Source organism: Calonectris borealis, chromosome 26, assembly GCF_964195595.1.
Source record: "Calonectris borealis chromosome 26, bCalBor7.hap1.2, whole genome shotgun sequence".
Lineage (NCBI taxonomy): Eukaryota > Metazoa > Chordata > Aves > Procellariiformes > Procellariidae > Calonectris > Calonectris borealis.
This window is the reverse complement of record NC_134337.1, coordinates 2,146,097-2,159,993: the sequence shown is the minus strand read 5'-3', so window position 1 is coordinate 2,159,993 and position 13,897 is coordinate 2,146,097. Positions and strand designations below refer to the sequence as shown.

General features: G+C 59.4%; 1 protein-coding gene across 3 annotated transcripts; it reads left to right on the top strand.

Annotated features, from left to right (window-relative positions):
- Positions 1 to 132: 132 nt before the first annotated feature.
- LOC142093342 (alpha-1,6-mannosyl-glycoprotein 4-beta-N-acetylglucosaminyltransferase-like) lies at positions 133 to 13,523 on the top strand. 3 transcript variants are annotated; one of them, XM_075174424.1, is made up of 7 exons: positions 133 to 899; positions 988 to 1,168; positions 4,532 to 4,606; positions 6,292 to 6,425; positions 10,655 to 10,786; positions 11,095 to 11,242; positions 12,277 to 13,523. In XM_075174424.1, the coding sequence occupies exons 5-7, from the start codon at positions 10,679 to 10,681 to the stop codon at positions 13,419 to 13,421; spliced, it is 1,401 nt and encodes a 466-aa protein (XP_075030525.1). In that variant the 5' UTR covers positions 133 to 899; positions 988 to 1,168; positions 4,532 to 4,606; positions 6,292 to 6,425; positions 10,655 to 10,678; the 3' UTR covers positions 13,422 to 13,523. The 3 variants fall into 3 exon arrangements, with proteins under 3 accessions (XP_075030525.1, XP_075030524.1, XP_075030526.1); XM_075174423.1 differs by having other exon boundaries at positions 133 to 1,168; XM_075174425.1 differs by lacking the exons at positions 133 to 899; positions 988 to 1,168 and adding an exon at positions 4,083 to 4,401.
- The last annotated feature ends 374 nt before the right edge of the window (positions 13,524 to 13,897 follow it).

Sequence of the window (13,897 nt, the reverse complement as noted above, 5' to 3'; positions counted from 1 at the left end):
TAAAATTCACGTTTTATGATTTGAAAGGAGCTCCCTGGAACTGTTCATTTAAAATCCTTTTGGTGCTAATGAAAGTGGTCCTGTTTTCTGTTTGGGAAGAAGCAGGTGGTTTTGCTTTCCAGCTTTAATATGACCAGAAACAATTTACAAAAAAAATGCATGTTTGTTTTACTGTAGCATAATTGCGCTCAAACACAGTATGATATTTCAGCGTCTGAGAAGCAGTAAGCAAAGCAGCAGTGATCAACAATAATGCTAATTCACAGTCCAACAGATATGAGTTTAAGGAAAGAAAAAAGCATAAATGATCAAACAAAGGCATTATTTCAAAGAGGATTTGTAAGGCAGAAGTCTGTCTTGAATGTAAAGATACTCCAAGTTCTCACACTGATGTTTCCTCTTTGAAAAGAAGATCTAGACCTAAACGGAGGGAGAGGAGATGGAGGGGATAAACTAAAATAACTGAAGCAGTGATGAAGGACTTGACCCATGTCTTTTCTCAGAGCGTTGGAGGAGTGTTGGCCTGTTGACACTGGAAAGCCCAGAAGCAATCGGTGATCTGGTTCTTGACTAAACAAATTAATTTCTGTGAGGAAGAAGCAGCCCCGAAATTTTTTGTGGCTCTGGGTTGATTGAGAAGGGAGAGGGGCACAGAGGCTGGGCCTGTCTGTCGTGTCCAGAATGAATTGGGCTGGAGATGTAATTCAGCTGGTGAACATCTTGCTGCTGACAGAGGGGGGTCTCGTGGAGGGGGCAGGCAGAGGAGGTGCTGGAGTGCGGGTGAGCAACAGTGGCAATAGTAACTCTGGGTGGGTTTTGCTGCCTATTGATGACTAGCTCCTCAGTCCTATTTCACATCAGATCTTGTCTCAAGCAGGAGTAACTGAGCTCTTTTCCAGGTATGTTTAGTGAGGGTCTTGGAAGGAGAGGGAGTTCTGCCGTCTCCGTTTGAATTTAATATGCAAATACCTCACGATCCCTGTGTAGCTGCCTGCGAGGAGTTTCTTGCATGTGCCTCTGCCACTCTGTAATCACCACCAAGGACATCTACCCCAAACTTGGATCTACGTTAGAGGCTCTGTGATGGTGACTTCAAACAAACATATTTGGGAAAACTGTCTCACAGTTCCCCTTTTCACTGCTGCTGAACACGTGTTGATGCCAACAGGTAAGTTCTGAAACTACATTAGTTAAAGTAGGGATATAGGGCAAGAAAAATGTGTGGTTAACTGTGATAATGAAGCTGGTTCCTGCGATAGTGGAGCCTGGTCTGCGTGGTGGCTGCCTTTGTGTGGTGCAGGAGCTGTGTGTAAAGGCTGCAGCTGCAGCTCTCCGTCCCCGTGTTGTGCAACACGCGGCAGTGCCTGTGCAGAAGGAAGCTGCTCCAGGGCGACGGGTGAATAACAATCTTCTTTTTGAGATGGGGTTAAATATCGCTGAAATCCATGACAAGTCCTCTGGTCACGTGGTGGAGTTTCTCCACTGGAGTTCAGTAAGTGAAACCATCGTCTGTTGTCTTGGGTGGGAGCCCTCTCTCGGCTGGTGTATGCCCTCCTAGGGGGGTGTCCATTCAGTCAGAGCCTGTTTTCTGCAGAATCCGAGCTGCTTTGAAGAGCATGCTTCAAGGCGTTTTCCGCTACGTGCCCTGAAAACGCCTGTTTTACACGATGATGCCAGTGCCGTGTGCCTGGTGATTGCTGCTTGAGCTGTGCACAAGATATGGACATAGAATCTTAGAGGTCTTTTCCAACCTTAATGATTCTAAGATCATCGAGTCCAACTGTCAACCCAACACCCCCAGGCCCACTAAACCATGTCCCTAAGCGCCTCATCTACACGGCTTTTAAATACCTCCAGGGATGGTGACTCCACCACTTCCCTGGGCAGCCTGTTCCAAGGCCTGACCACTCTTTCAGTAAAGAAATTTCTCCTAATGTCCAGTCTAAACCTCCCTTGGTGCAACTTGAGGCCATTTCCTCTCGTCCTATCGCTGTTACTTGGGAGAAGAGACCAACCCCCACCTCACTACAACCTCCTTTCAGGGAGTTGTAGAGCGCGATGAGGTCTCCCCTCAGCCTCCTCTTCTCCAGACTAAACACCCGCAGTTCCCTCAGCCGCTCCCCATCAGACTTGTGCTCCAGACCCTTCACCAGCTTCGCTGCCCTTCTCTGGACACGCTCCAGCACCTCCATGTCCTTCTTGTAGTGAGGGGCCCAAAACTGAACACAGGATTCGAGGTGCGGCCTCACCAGTGCCCAGTACAGGGGCACGATCACCTCCCTGCTCCTGCTGGCCACACCAGTTCTGATACAGGCCAGGATGCCGTTGGCCTTCTTGGCCACCTGGGCACACAGCCGGCTCATGTTCAGCTGCTGTCGACCAGCACCCCAGGTCCTTTTCCTCTGGGCACTTTCCAGCCGCTCCTTCCCAAGCCTGCAGCGTTGCCTGGGGTTGTTGTGACCCAAGTGCAGGACCTGGCACTTGGCCTTGTTGAACCTCATACATTGGCCTCGGCCATCGACCCAGCCTGTCCAGGTCCCTCTGCAGAGCCTTCCTACCCTCGAGCAGATCAACACTCCTGCCCAACTTGGTGTCATCTGCAAACTGACTGAGGGAGCACTCGATCCCCTCGTCCAGATCATTGATAAAGATATTGAACAGGACCGGCCCCAGCACTGAGCCCTGGGGAACACCGCTCGTGACCGGCCGCCAACTGGATTTAACTCCGTTCACCACAACTCTCTGGGCTCGGCCGTCCAGCCAGTTTTTTACCCAGCGAAGAGTGAACCTGTCTGAGCCGTGAGCCGCCAGCTTCTCCAGGAGAATGCTGTGGGAGACAGTGTCAAAGGCTTTACTGAAGTCCAAGTAGACCACATCCACTGCCTTTCCCTCATCCACTGGTGGGTCACCTGGTCATAGAAGGAGATCAGGTTGGTCAAGCAGGACCTGCCTTCCATGAACCCGTGCTGGCTGGGCCTGATCCCCTGGTTGTCCCCACATGGCTCATGAGTGCCCTCAAAACCAACCGCTCCATGATCTTCCCCGGCACCGAGGTCAGGCTGACCGGTCTGTAGTTCCCCGGATCCTCCCTCCGGCCCTTCTTGGAGATGGGCGTCACATTGGCGAGCCTCCAGTCCTCCGGGACCTCCCCGGTTAGCCAGGACTGCCGGTAAATGGTGGAGAGCGGCTCGGCAAGCTCCTCCGCCAGCTCCCTCAGCACCCTCGGGTGGATCCCATCCCCCCCACGGGAGGGTGGGGGCAGAGGTGTTCGGCCCCTGGCTCGGGGCGGCCGGAGGACGGAGCAGGCCGGTGTCTGCCCAGAGCCCTGCCCTCGCCTGCGCAGAGCTGACCCGGCCGAGCGGGTCTGGGAACAGCCGCCTGCGCCCTGCTCCCGCTTCTGTGGAGCAACACGGAACAAATCTTAGGGCTGCGTCTTTCCGACACCCATGAAAGCAGGAGCAGGTTCTGGGGGGCGCGGGGCGCGCCCGGGGTATGTTCTGGGGCAGAGGGACTGCAGCAGCGCCGGGGAGCGAACGGCCTTCAGTCCCACGGCTCTCCCTGGGCGGCCGGTCCCGCAGCGGTGCGGCCGCAGCGGGCAGCGCGGGCTGTCGCGGCAGGAGGCGGGTGGATGGGATCTTTCCTGCTACCAGCAGACTTGCTGGTTTCAAATGAGGATATTTGAAACGGCTGAGGGAACTGGGGGTGTTCAGCCTGGAGAAGAGAAGGCTGAGGGGAGACCTCATCGCGCTCTACAGCTCCCTGAAAGGAGGTTGTAGCGAGGTGGGGGTCGGTCTCTTCTCCCAAGTAACAGCGATAGGACGAGAGGAAATGGCCTCAAGTTGCGCCAGGGAAGGTTTAGATTGGACATGAGGAGAAATTTCTTTACTGAAAGAGTGGTCAGGCCTTGGAACAGGCTGCCCAGGGAAGTGGTGGAGTCCCCATCCCTGGAGGTATTTAAAAGCCGTGTAGATGAGGTGCTTGGGGACATGGTGTAGTGGGCATGGGGGGGTTGGGTTGATGGTTGGACACGATGATCTTAGAGGTCTTTTCCAACCTGTATGATTCTATGATTCTATGATATTTAAATATGGACAGATGCCCGTAACCCAAAGAGGTGCCTCTCCCACGCCAGCCTTTTTCAAGGCTGAAATGTATAAAAATGTAGAAGAACGATGTTCAATTTTTTCCTTTGCAAGTAGCAAACCTCAGGATGACTCGGGATGGAGCCGGGCTGATCAGCAGACCTGGCAGGGATCGGGGGCCTGTTGCGGTCCGTGCGGGGAGGCCAGCGAGGCGGCAGGGATGCTGCAGAGGTTGGGCTCCGCTTGCCCACGTGTAGAGCTGCAGGGCACCATGTTTTCCCCTTCCTCCCTTACCCGGGGCACAGGAACCCCACGTCAGGTTTGCTCAGTGATGTGGGTGACCCCCGGCCAGACCTCGGCCCCAGGCAGGGGGGGTTTCCACCCTGTTCCCCACGCCCAGCCCCTCTTGAAGGCTGCTTGCCAAAAAAATCCTTTTCTGTGTTTTCCAGGCGTGGGATGCAGTGAGGCTGCGATACAACTGGTCTCCGCGGTCCCTGCCAGGGCAGGAGAGGCTGCGCTTTGGTGTAAGATAATCACTCTTTCCCGAAGGATGTGACTCAAAAGGGTCCCCGGTGGTGTGGAAACGCAGCCCCAGATCGGCATCGTGATGGCCGGGGCCCCCACGCTCTCCCTGCTGCGTGGGGCCCCGTTTTACCTCCGCTTTGTCCTGCTCGCGCTCCTCAATAATGGAAGGGCTGTAAGCGGATCTGGCCGGCCTCTCCGGTTTCCCCGGGGGAAACGTGGAGGCTTGGCCACCACCCTGGCCTCACCCTGCCCGTCTCCTCGGGGGGATCAGGTGTTGGACGGGAGCTGAGCCGGGGCTGGGCGCTGCGGGGAGGGTGGCCGGTACCTGCGGTGGGTCCCCTTGTGCCTGTCCCACCCCAGTGCTCGGCTCCAGCCCCAGCTGGGGGGACTGGTCCTCCCTGGACCCCTGGGCTGGCTCTGTGCCCGTGCAGTCCTGTGCCCATCTCAAAACAGCCTTTGCACCTGGGGCTTCTCTCTCTCTTCTCCAGTTTATTTCAAGAGCAAACAAAAATAGAATATTTCAGGTGGAAGGGACAAGAATATGCCTTGGAGCCCCATTTAAGCCACCTCTCTATTCCCCAGGCAAAATAATAATAACAATAACAATAACAACAACAACAACAATAATAATAATAATAATAATAGTTGTTATTATTATTATTATTCAACGAGCAGAAAGTGTGAGCACCAGGTTTTGGGCCAGAAGGAGGTTTGCGAGCGGCTCTGGGTGCCGGGGCCCCGGTTGTGCCTGGGTGCTGAGGCTGTGCTGTGGCCCTCGCAGCGGGGGACGGGTGGAAGGGCCCTTTTCCAGCTCCCCAACCAGCATTTGGGGCTTGCCCATAGCACAAGGGGGTGTCGGGATGGGCTGGCTCAGGCTGGGCTTGCGGGACTTGCTTGGAGGGCAAGAGGCTCCAGTTCCACATCATGGTGTGCACTGGTGGCTGTGTCCTGGCTGTGGATTCCTTTCCCGCTCCAGGCAGGCTCATGGATGTGCCTGGAGAGGGTCAAATCCTGCCCTAGCTCTGCACCCTGAGATGGCACGTGGGGACCAAAGGGGGATTCTGGTGGCTCTGCACACCCCGTAGCAGTGCTGCGTGTTCCCCCGAAGGCACGTTTCTAGGGTGGGGCTGCCTGCTGCACCCACGAGCGTTGGGGACCCCAGGGCTGCACTGGGTGCCGTGGCCCCCCCACCCTCCCCTTCCTGCTGGCGAGGGCAGGAAGGACCAAGCCCTGGTTCCTTCCTGTGCAGGGATGGGGGTCATGGGGCGTCTGCGGCGAGAAAAGCCCTCCCCATCCTGCTGCCTGTTGTTTCCACATCCCACGTGAGCCACGGAGCCCCACATCCCTTCCTCATCATGTGCGATTAAACAGCAAATCTCTGCTGGGTTGCACCGTTCGGGCTCCCTTGGCCCTCCCTGTGTCTTCCAGCCCCTGCCTGGGTGCAAACACCGGACTGCCCCTGCTCCGATGCCGGCAAGGCACCCCCGCTGAGCTCCCTGGGACCCCGCGGGGACAGAGCCACTGGCATCCCACGATGGGAATTTAAGGATTTAAAAATCAAACAGCGTGGGAAAAGCGAAAGCCAGTGGCTCCGTGAGCCTGCCCACGTCTCTTCCTGCGGACGTCTCTTCCTCTCCTTCTCAGCACCATCCCCTGCTTCCTGCCCTACCTTATCTCTCCGCAGCCACCTTTGTCCTCGCAGATGTGACCGACGCTGGCGGTTCCGCCTGAACCCACAGCGAGCAGCCGGGTTGGAAGGTGTCGTGGGGGATTTGTGGAAGTCAGAGCCTGGGAAGAGACGTCAGGGCCTTTCCAAAGGTAGGAGAGGTCCCGGCCAGCGAGGAGAGGAGGGAAATGGGATCCGCGCTTCGGTGTGGATAAATGGGAACGATGGGGTGGAGAGAAAGGGAAGGGTCTTTCCCTCCATTCGGATGCTGCAGGTGAGGTGCTGTGTCGTGGGGAGATGTGGAGGAGCGCCTGGCTCTGAGCTGGGGGCAAGCGATGCCGTTGGGCAACTTGTGGCGGCTGCTCCGGGCTGCTGGGGCCGCATTCCTGCAGGGGGTCTGGAGGAGAGAATCGGTGGCGGAGAAATGAGGCTTGGGGGGTGGAGGAGCTGGGGACAAACTGAGCCGCGGGAAGGGCCCCACGTGGCACACGCTGGCTTGTGGGGATGGAAGGGGCTTCATCCCCAGCCAGGGCTGCAATGCCCAACGCTCCAGCGAGGAGCCGTGGTGCCCCCATGGGGTGCATCCTGGGTGGGATCCTGGCAGCCAGCTCTGCCCCAGCCCTGGGTGCTGGGGGGTTCAGTTCTGGCTCAGCAGCCCTGGAGGTTTCTGCTGTCTCAGCACAAGGGCTGGAAAATAAAGGGGGGTAAAAAGATGCGATGGCTCCGTGTCCCCAGGCTCCTGGCTCCGCGCACGGTGTGTTTTCACCCTGGTGCCACCAAAGTGGCAGGTTTGCATGGGAGTTTGGGGTGCTGGGGCCTGGCGAGGGCCCCCCTTTGTGGGGGGGTGTCTGATCCTGCTTGGGGATCTGGGGCTGCCAACGGAGGTGGTGGGTGGGTGGGAGACAGCCGGTGCCATCGTGGGATGCCCAGTCCGGAGGGAGAGGCTGAGGCTGCCCTAACCCCTGCAACGGGGCTGGGGGCCCTTCACCCCGTCCCACCCAGGGTCCCCACCAGCCTGGCCAGTTTACCAAGCGCTCGCCGGCACGGGGCAGAGAACGCCGGCGGACGCTCCTCCTCTGCGGGAGGCAGGCGAGAACTCGGGGTGGGGCTTTGCCGAGCGAGAAACCAGAGTCCGGCCAGCCCTGGGGAAGTTGCCAGGGCTGAGCACCTCAGCGAGACGGCGAGGCTGCCTGGCTGCCGCCGCCGTGCACCCACACGCCGGGCTGCCGCGCACCCCGTAAGTCTCTGCCGCCTCGGTGGGTGCATCCGGAGCGGTGCTGGGCACGAGCATCTCACTGGTGTCATGGGAAGGGGCTGCACGGGAAAGGGGTGCCCTGTGCCAGGGTCGCCTGGGGACCGGGGGTGGTGAGGGCAGGGTGGTGGGCTGGGGGTCCCCATGCTGTCAGCTGCAGGGACTGGATCAGACCCTTACCAAGCTGCCCACGGAGACCCTCCTGTGCTGCGGGGCTGTGGGAGACCTGGGTTGACCTAAAGCTTTGGCTCCCAGAGTCCAGCGCTACTGAAACACGGCTTTTCCTCTCCTTCCTCCCTGCGGGACGATGCTCGGAGCAGGGAGACCCACAGAGCCTGGGGCCGGACCCTGGGGTGGCTCCCAGGGGACCCAGGAGCACCCGGTCCCGTGCAGCCCCGAACGGCCGCGATTTGCCCATCGGGGACATTGTGCTGCCACAATTTGCCATGTCCTCCCTCTCCATCCTGGGGACCCCCACGGGGAGCTGGTGAGGGGCACTGGCCCGTGATGCAGGAGACCTGGTACTTACCCTGCTGGGTGACGCACAGCCTTTTTTCCGTGCCTCAGTTTCCCCCAGCGTGGAAATGCGCTTCTGGCAGTGGGACGGTGAGCCCTGGTTGCTCCCCTCCTGCCTGTGCAAACAGCCCCGCTCTACCCAGTGCCGGAGGAAGCAGCTGGAGCCGCCTGCGCACGGGGAGCATCCGGCCCTTCCTCGCAGCCTCGTGGGACTGAGGCCGTGTATTTACTCGTCCTCCTTCCACTCCGCTGCTGGACTGAGTCACGGTTGCTGCGTCACACAGCCCGTTTGGCCGGGAGTCTCTTAAAGTGGAGGAGTTCATCTGGCTCCGGGCTAGCGGCTCTCGGCAGCCAGCTGCTCCTGGCCACCGGCCCAATGTCCCCACGAGGGAGTGGCTTTTGGGGACGTCCCCAGCGGAGTGCTGAGCTACGGGGAAGGTGCACGAGGTGCTGGGGCAAGAGTGGGGACAGGGATGCTCCCGGAGCAAGCGCGGGCACCGGGGGGTTGCTGCATCCCAGTGACCTGCCCACGGTGGCGTGGCCTCTGGTTGTGCCTATCTAGCTGGGCTGCTTTGTTTCTCCATGGAGGCAAAAATCCAAAGCCCAATTAGGGGGCTAATTATGGGGCAGTGTTCATGACCTTCTGTTCTGTTCAGCCTGCGATGCAGAGCGATGCTGGAGAGGTGAGGTGCATGCAACCCCCGCCGTTCCCCACGGGCTCCCTGCTTCTGCTCCATGGACGAAACTGCTGCCTGTGGGAGCTGGGGGTGCTGAGCAGCACCTTGTTTTCCAGCCAGGATGGGCCGTTGGCAGCCAGATGCCCTCCCAGCAGCCAGAAAAACCTTTGGCCACCCAGGGTATAAATACGCCCAGCCCGGTGCGTGGCTGGCTGCCAAGCCTCCCCATTCCCAGCTCGCCCCGTGGCCTTGGTGCTGCACCACAGATCACAGAGGTCCAGGCTCAGAAATCCACCTCCAGAGTAGCTTCAGGGCGTGATGTCCCCGTGGCCTGGGATGGGTCCCTAAAGCTGCTTCCCCCTAAGCCGGCGAGCTGCCTGTGCCCCCATCGCTGTGGGGGAAGGAGAGGCCGGGGGGCTTTGGGAAGGGCTGGCCATAGGGCTGGTCCATGGCAGTGAGCACCCCCAATTCTCTCCACTCTCTGCTGTGACCTGGACAGAGATTTTAAGCAGCTCTGGGAGCTTGTTGTCCCCGAGTGCTTTGAAGAACCAGAGCTCAGCCACTACCTTGTGCCACCATGGGGGTTCCTGTATCCCCTTCCCTGATATCCATTGGGTTCCAGCTCGGGGGAGGTGGCTGCCCTGCTCTCCTTGGCCGAGACGGGTCTCATAATGCCATGGCTAAGCCCAACCCTCCCTGGGAGAGAGCAGCTCGCTCTGTTTTAATTGCTTATCTCTAAGTAATGAGCAGTGTTCCTGGGTGAGGTCAGCGCGGCAAGGACAGCACTGGCTGCTGCATCAGGGGACCTGCTGTGCACCGGCCCATTGCGATGCTAACAACCCCCCAAAGGACATTTGGGCAGGAAAACAGGGGTTTTCTGCTTAAAATAAGTCCAGCAAATGCTCCAGGGTAGAAGCAACAGAGGTGCTGCGCCGGCCTCTGCAGTTTGGGGAACATGAGTGGGCTGGCAGCGTCCATCGCACAGTGGCAGTTGATACAGGGATGTATTTAAGAAGCCCCAGGCAAAGCCCAGCCTTCGCTCAGGAAGGCTAGCAGCTTTCTCAGCATTTTATTATACGGCTTGGGAGGGCTTTTTCTCCACAGGTTTGCATTCAAAGACGCTTTGACCCAAAGAAGCCGACGTGCTGTGAGCAGTTTGGATGGGGCAGATAGCGTCTGCCCCGCTGAGCTGGGCGCTCGCCCACTCTCCGGCTTCCCCTCTTCCAGGGCAAACCTGGTCGTATTTATAATGGAAAAACCCCAGGCGAACACAGGAGCCTTTTAGCCTCCTGCCACGCCTCTGCTACAAGGCAAAATATCTCAAGGACAGTACGAATTCCTTGAAGGTGACACTCCCCCCCTCGGGGACGGCGTTCTTGTCCTACCAAGCAAGGGACGTGGCTGGGACAGGGCGATCACGGCTGCTGGTGGCTGCCCAGAGGCAGAGGGGGAGCAGGGCAGGCAGGAGGGGCTGGGGGAGCTGCTTCGTCCTTGGGATGCTGGAAGAGCGCCTGGGCTCCTTTGAGACCTGAGGGTTTCCCAGGGCTTGGTGCCAAGTTCCGAGGTGCCACCCTGACCCGAAAGCCTTCCCTGAGGCCTGTGTCCCCTGCATTTCTTCTGCCTCCAGCGCCAGGGCTGCTGCGTGGGGCGTTGCAGGGCAGCCGGGGGTGTTGGCAGGGCTGAGGGGGTGGATTTTGTACCTGGCTGATTTTTTTTCCTGGCTGGGTTGGGGTGTCCTGCCCCTGCCTGCCCAAAGGGGACAGTGCCCAGGTGCCTTCTGATGCCCCATGGCCACCCCTGGGTGCACACCCCGGGGTGCTCTGGGCAGAGGGGTCAGCCCCGGAGGTGCATCCAGGTGCTGCCCCACCATCCCGTCCAGGGGATGGTGGTTTTCCCCGGGCTGCGCCCTGACCTGATGTGCCCCTTCCTCCCGCAGGCCTCAGCGTGCTGGCCCGGTGCCATGCGATGGTCCCTGAAGCGCTCCCTCACGGCTGCGCTCGCAGCCTCCTTCCTCCTCGTCCTCCTCCTCCTCCGTGGGGGCAGGCAGCAGGAACAGGATCCCCTGGAGGTGAGTCCCCCACCAGTGACGACCTGCTGGAGGGGGCCACTGGAGCATCCTCCATCCCTGCCTGCCCCACACAGACCCCAACCCCAGCTCCGCTCCCTTCCCTGCCCCTTATCATCCCCAAACCCCAGCTCTGCCTTCTCCTCTCCCTGCGGTTGCCCTGAGCACCTGGGCCTCCCCCGATCCAGGAGCTGGGAGGGCAGGACAGGGGGCCCCCCTCATTTCTGGGTCCCCCTGTTGTCATTCCCCCTTGCTCACGCGTGTCCGTGGTGCTCTGGGGTCTGACCTGGCTGCCTGCGGCCCCCATCCAGGCGGAGCTTAGGGGCTTGGCCCCAGACACGGTCCTGCAGATGCTGCAGCCGGAAGGAGCCCAGCGCATCCCCAGGGACACGGATGACCTCTCTGCGCTCCACAACGTCTCCTACCACCTCCTCGCTGGCTCCCTGTCACCCCACAAAAGTGAGTGGCTCCAGGACCCCGGACTGAACAGAGTTCGGGGTTTGCACATCTCTCCTATCGCAGCTGCACGTCCCAGCATGGACCTGCCCCATCGCTGCTGCTGCTGGGGTGGGGAGGGGTCTGCTACCAACCTTTTTGGGATAGGGGACCTGGTGACCATGCCCCTAGCCAGCCTTTGCTACTCTGTCTGGGGAGATGGAGGGTAGAGGAAGGTCGCTGTGCTCCGAGCGTGGTCCATGCTTCTGCACCTTAGGACTGGGGAGACCACAGACATTCTGGGTTTCCCAGATCTCTGTGGGGAGGGTGGCTGAGATCTCATCTCCCTGGGGTTGAGCTTCCTGCTCTCCAGTCAGGAAGGTGGAGATGGTGGGGCTGGACCACTGGGACCACAGTGTGGGAGATGAGGGTCAAGCTCTTGGGCAGGTGCACGAAAAGCAATTCACAGGCAAACACCATGGGAAGGCGCTTAGGGCAGCCCCACGCGAGCCCATGCCGAAACCAGAGGTCCAGCATCTGCACGGTGCCGCACAGACCAGCAGCAAGAGAAGCTGCAGGGAAGCTGAACAAATGCAGCCACAGCTGGGCCGTGGGGAGGGCAGAAGGATGCCTCATCCTAGTGGGGCTGCATCTCTGCGAGGTTCGGAGTAGGGTAGGCGCATGCTTCCAGGATGTGTAGCCATGCCACAAAGCCATCCCCGCCTCGTAGACTGTCTCCATATTGTTCCTTCCCCAGGTTTGACTTTTTTTAAGGTGTTTTTCCCAAATATTCATTCTTCAGAGGAGCCCCTGACTTTTCATCCTGTCCTCTCCCTGCCATTTGGACCAATTCTGGGCACCTCCTGAGACGCCAAGTGCTTCAGCTTCAGAAAGGACCTGCTGGCCTTGGACATGGGGCCATAAATAGCATTAACTGCACGGGTTGGCTGTGCAGGAGCTTTTTGGAGCCCCCTCCTTGTGGCTTGCAGGGAAAAACCTCACCGTGGTGCATCCCAGGTCACCCTTCAGTCTGCTAATGCCTTTCCTTCGCCTTGCAGAATTCTTGGCGGTGGGACTGGCGTCGGTGCAGCGGCCGCGTGGCTACTACCTCCCAGCCACGCTCCAGTCCCTCTTCAAGCAGTCGACAGAGGAGGAGCTGCAGGAGATGGTGGTGGTGGTGCACCTGGCCGACGCGGACCCCAGATGGAATGTGCGCGTGGCCGCCAACATTGCCCACAAGTTCGCTCACCACATCCTCCTGGGCCGGCTCGTGCTCATCCATGCTCCCCATGAGTTTTACCCCACCCTGGAGGGTCTCAAGAGAAACTACAACGACCCAGAGGAGCGGGTGAGGTTCAGGTCCAAGCAGAATGTGGACTATGCCTTCCTCCTCGCCTTTGCCGCCAACCTCTCCTCCTACTACTTGATGATCGAGGATGACGTGTGGTGCGCCAAGTCCTTCTTGACGGCCATCCGCAAGGCACTGGCTTCCCAGGAAGGCTCCAACTGGGCCACCCTTGAGTTCTCCAAGCTGGGCTACATCGGTAAGCTCTACCGCTCCAGTGACCTTCCTCGCCTGGCTCGCTTCCTCCTCCTCTTCTACCAGGAGATGCCCTGCGACTGGCTGCTGGTCCACTTCCGCCTCCTGCTCACCCAGAAGGACGTCATCCGCTTCAAGCCCTCCCTCTTCCAGCACATGGGCCTCTACTCCTCCTTCCAGGGCACCGTCAACCGGCTGGAGGACGATGAGTTCCAGGCCGATGCCTTGGACCTTCCGGACAACCCGCCAGCGGCTTTGTTCACCAGCATGTCTGTCTTCGAGAACCACGAGCCCCTCAAGGCTTACGGCACAGCAGAGGGGTATTTCTGGGGGAAAGACCCAGCAGCCGGCAGCATCTTCTCCATCGTCTTCCAGCAGCCGGCCCGTGTCACCCGTGTCCGGGTACGCACAGGCTCTGACGAGCGCCGGGGCGATTTCCTGCGCGCGGGGGTGCTGGAGCTGGGCCGGCGGCGGCGGGCCGACGGCCGGGACTGCTCTGCCTACACCACCGTGGGCACCTTCGAGAAGGGGACCTTCGAGCAGCGGGGGCTGGAGAGGGGCATGCCCGGCCCCGTGGAGTGCGTGAGGATCCGGGTAACCCGGAACCAGAGCGAGTGGCTCATCATCCAGAGCATCGACATCTGGACCGCGGCAGGCACCTGACCGGGGACGTGGCGGGTTGCCAAAGCCGCTGGATTTTATACCAAGAGGTCCTTTATTTTTCTCACTCCCTTTTTCTGATAAGGAATTAAATTATTGACTCCCGCTGGCGCTGCCGCCTGTCTCCGGAGGGATGGCAGGCGCTGCTGTGGGGCGTGGATGGGGCCGGGAGCAGGGCCCCCCAGGCTGTGCCTGCTTGGGGGATGCCCCAGCGAGCCACGCAGGGGGTGCAGGGAGGAGCAGAGGCTTGGGAGTTTCAGGCTGGGCAGCAGCAGACATGTCCTCCCAGGGAGGATGGTGCACACGACAGACCTAATCAGCTAATTAACAAACCAAATAATTAACCAGGCAGTGGCTTTTTTTGCAACCTCTTCACACCCTCCCTTCCCCATCTGAGTTTTCTAACCCACCGACTCCTGATTTCTATCCTGCAGTTTTTTTCCTCTCCTATCCCATTTTCAAGCTGTTCCTGGGAGGGG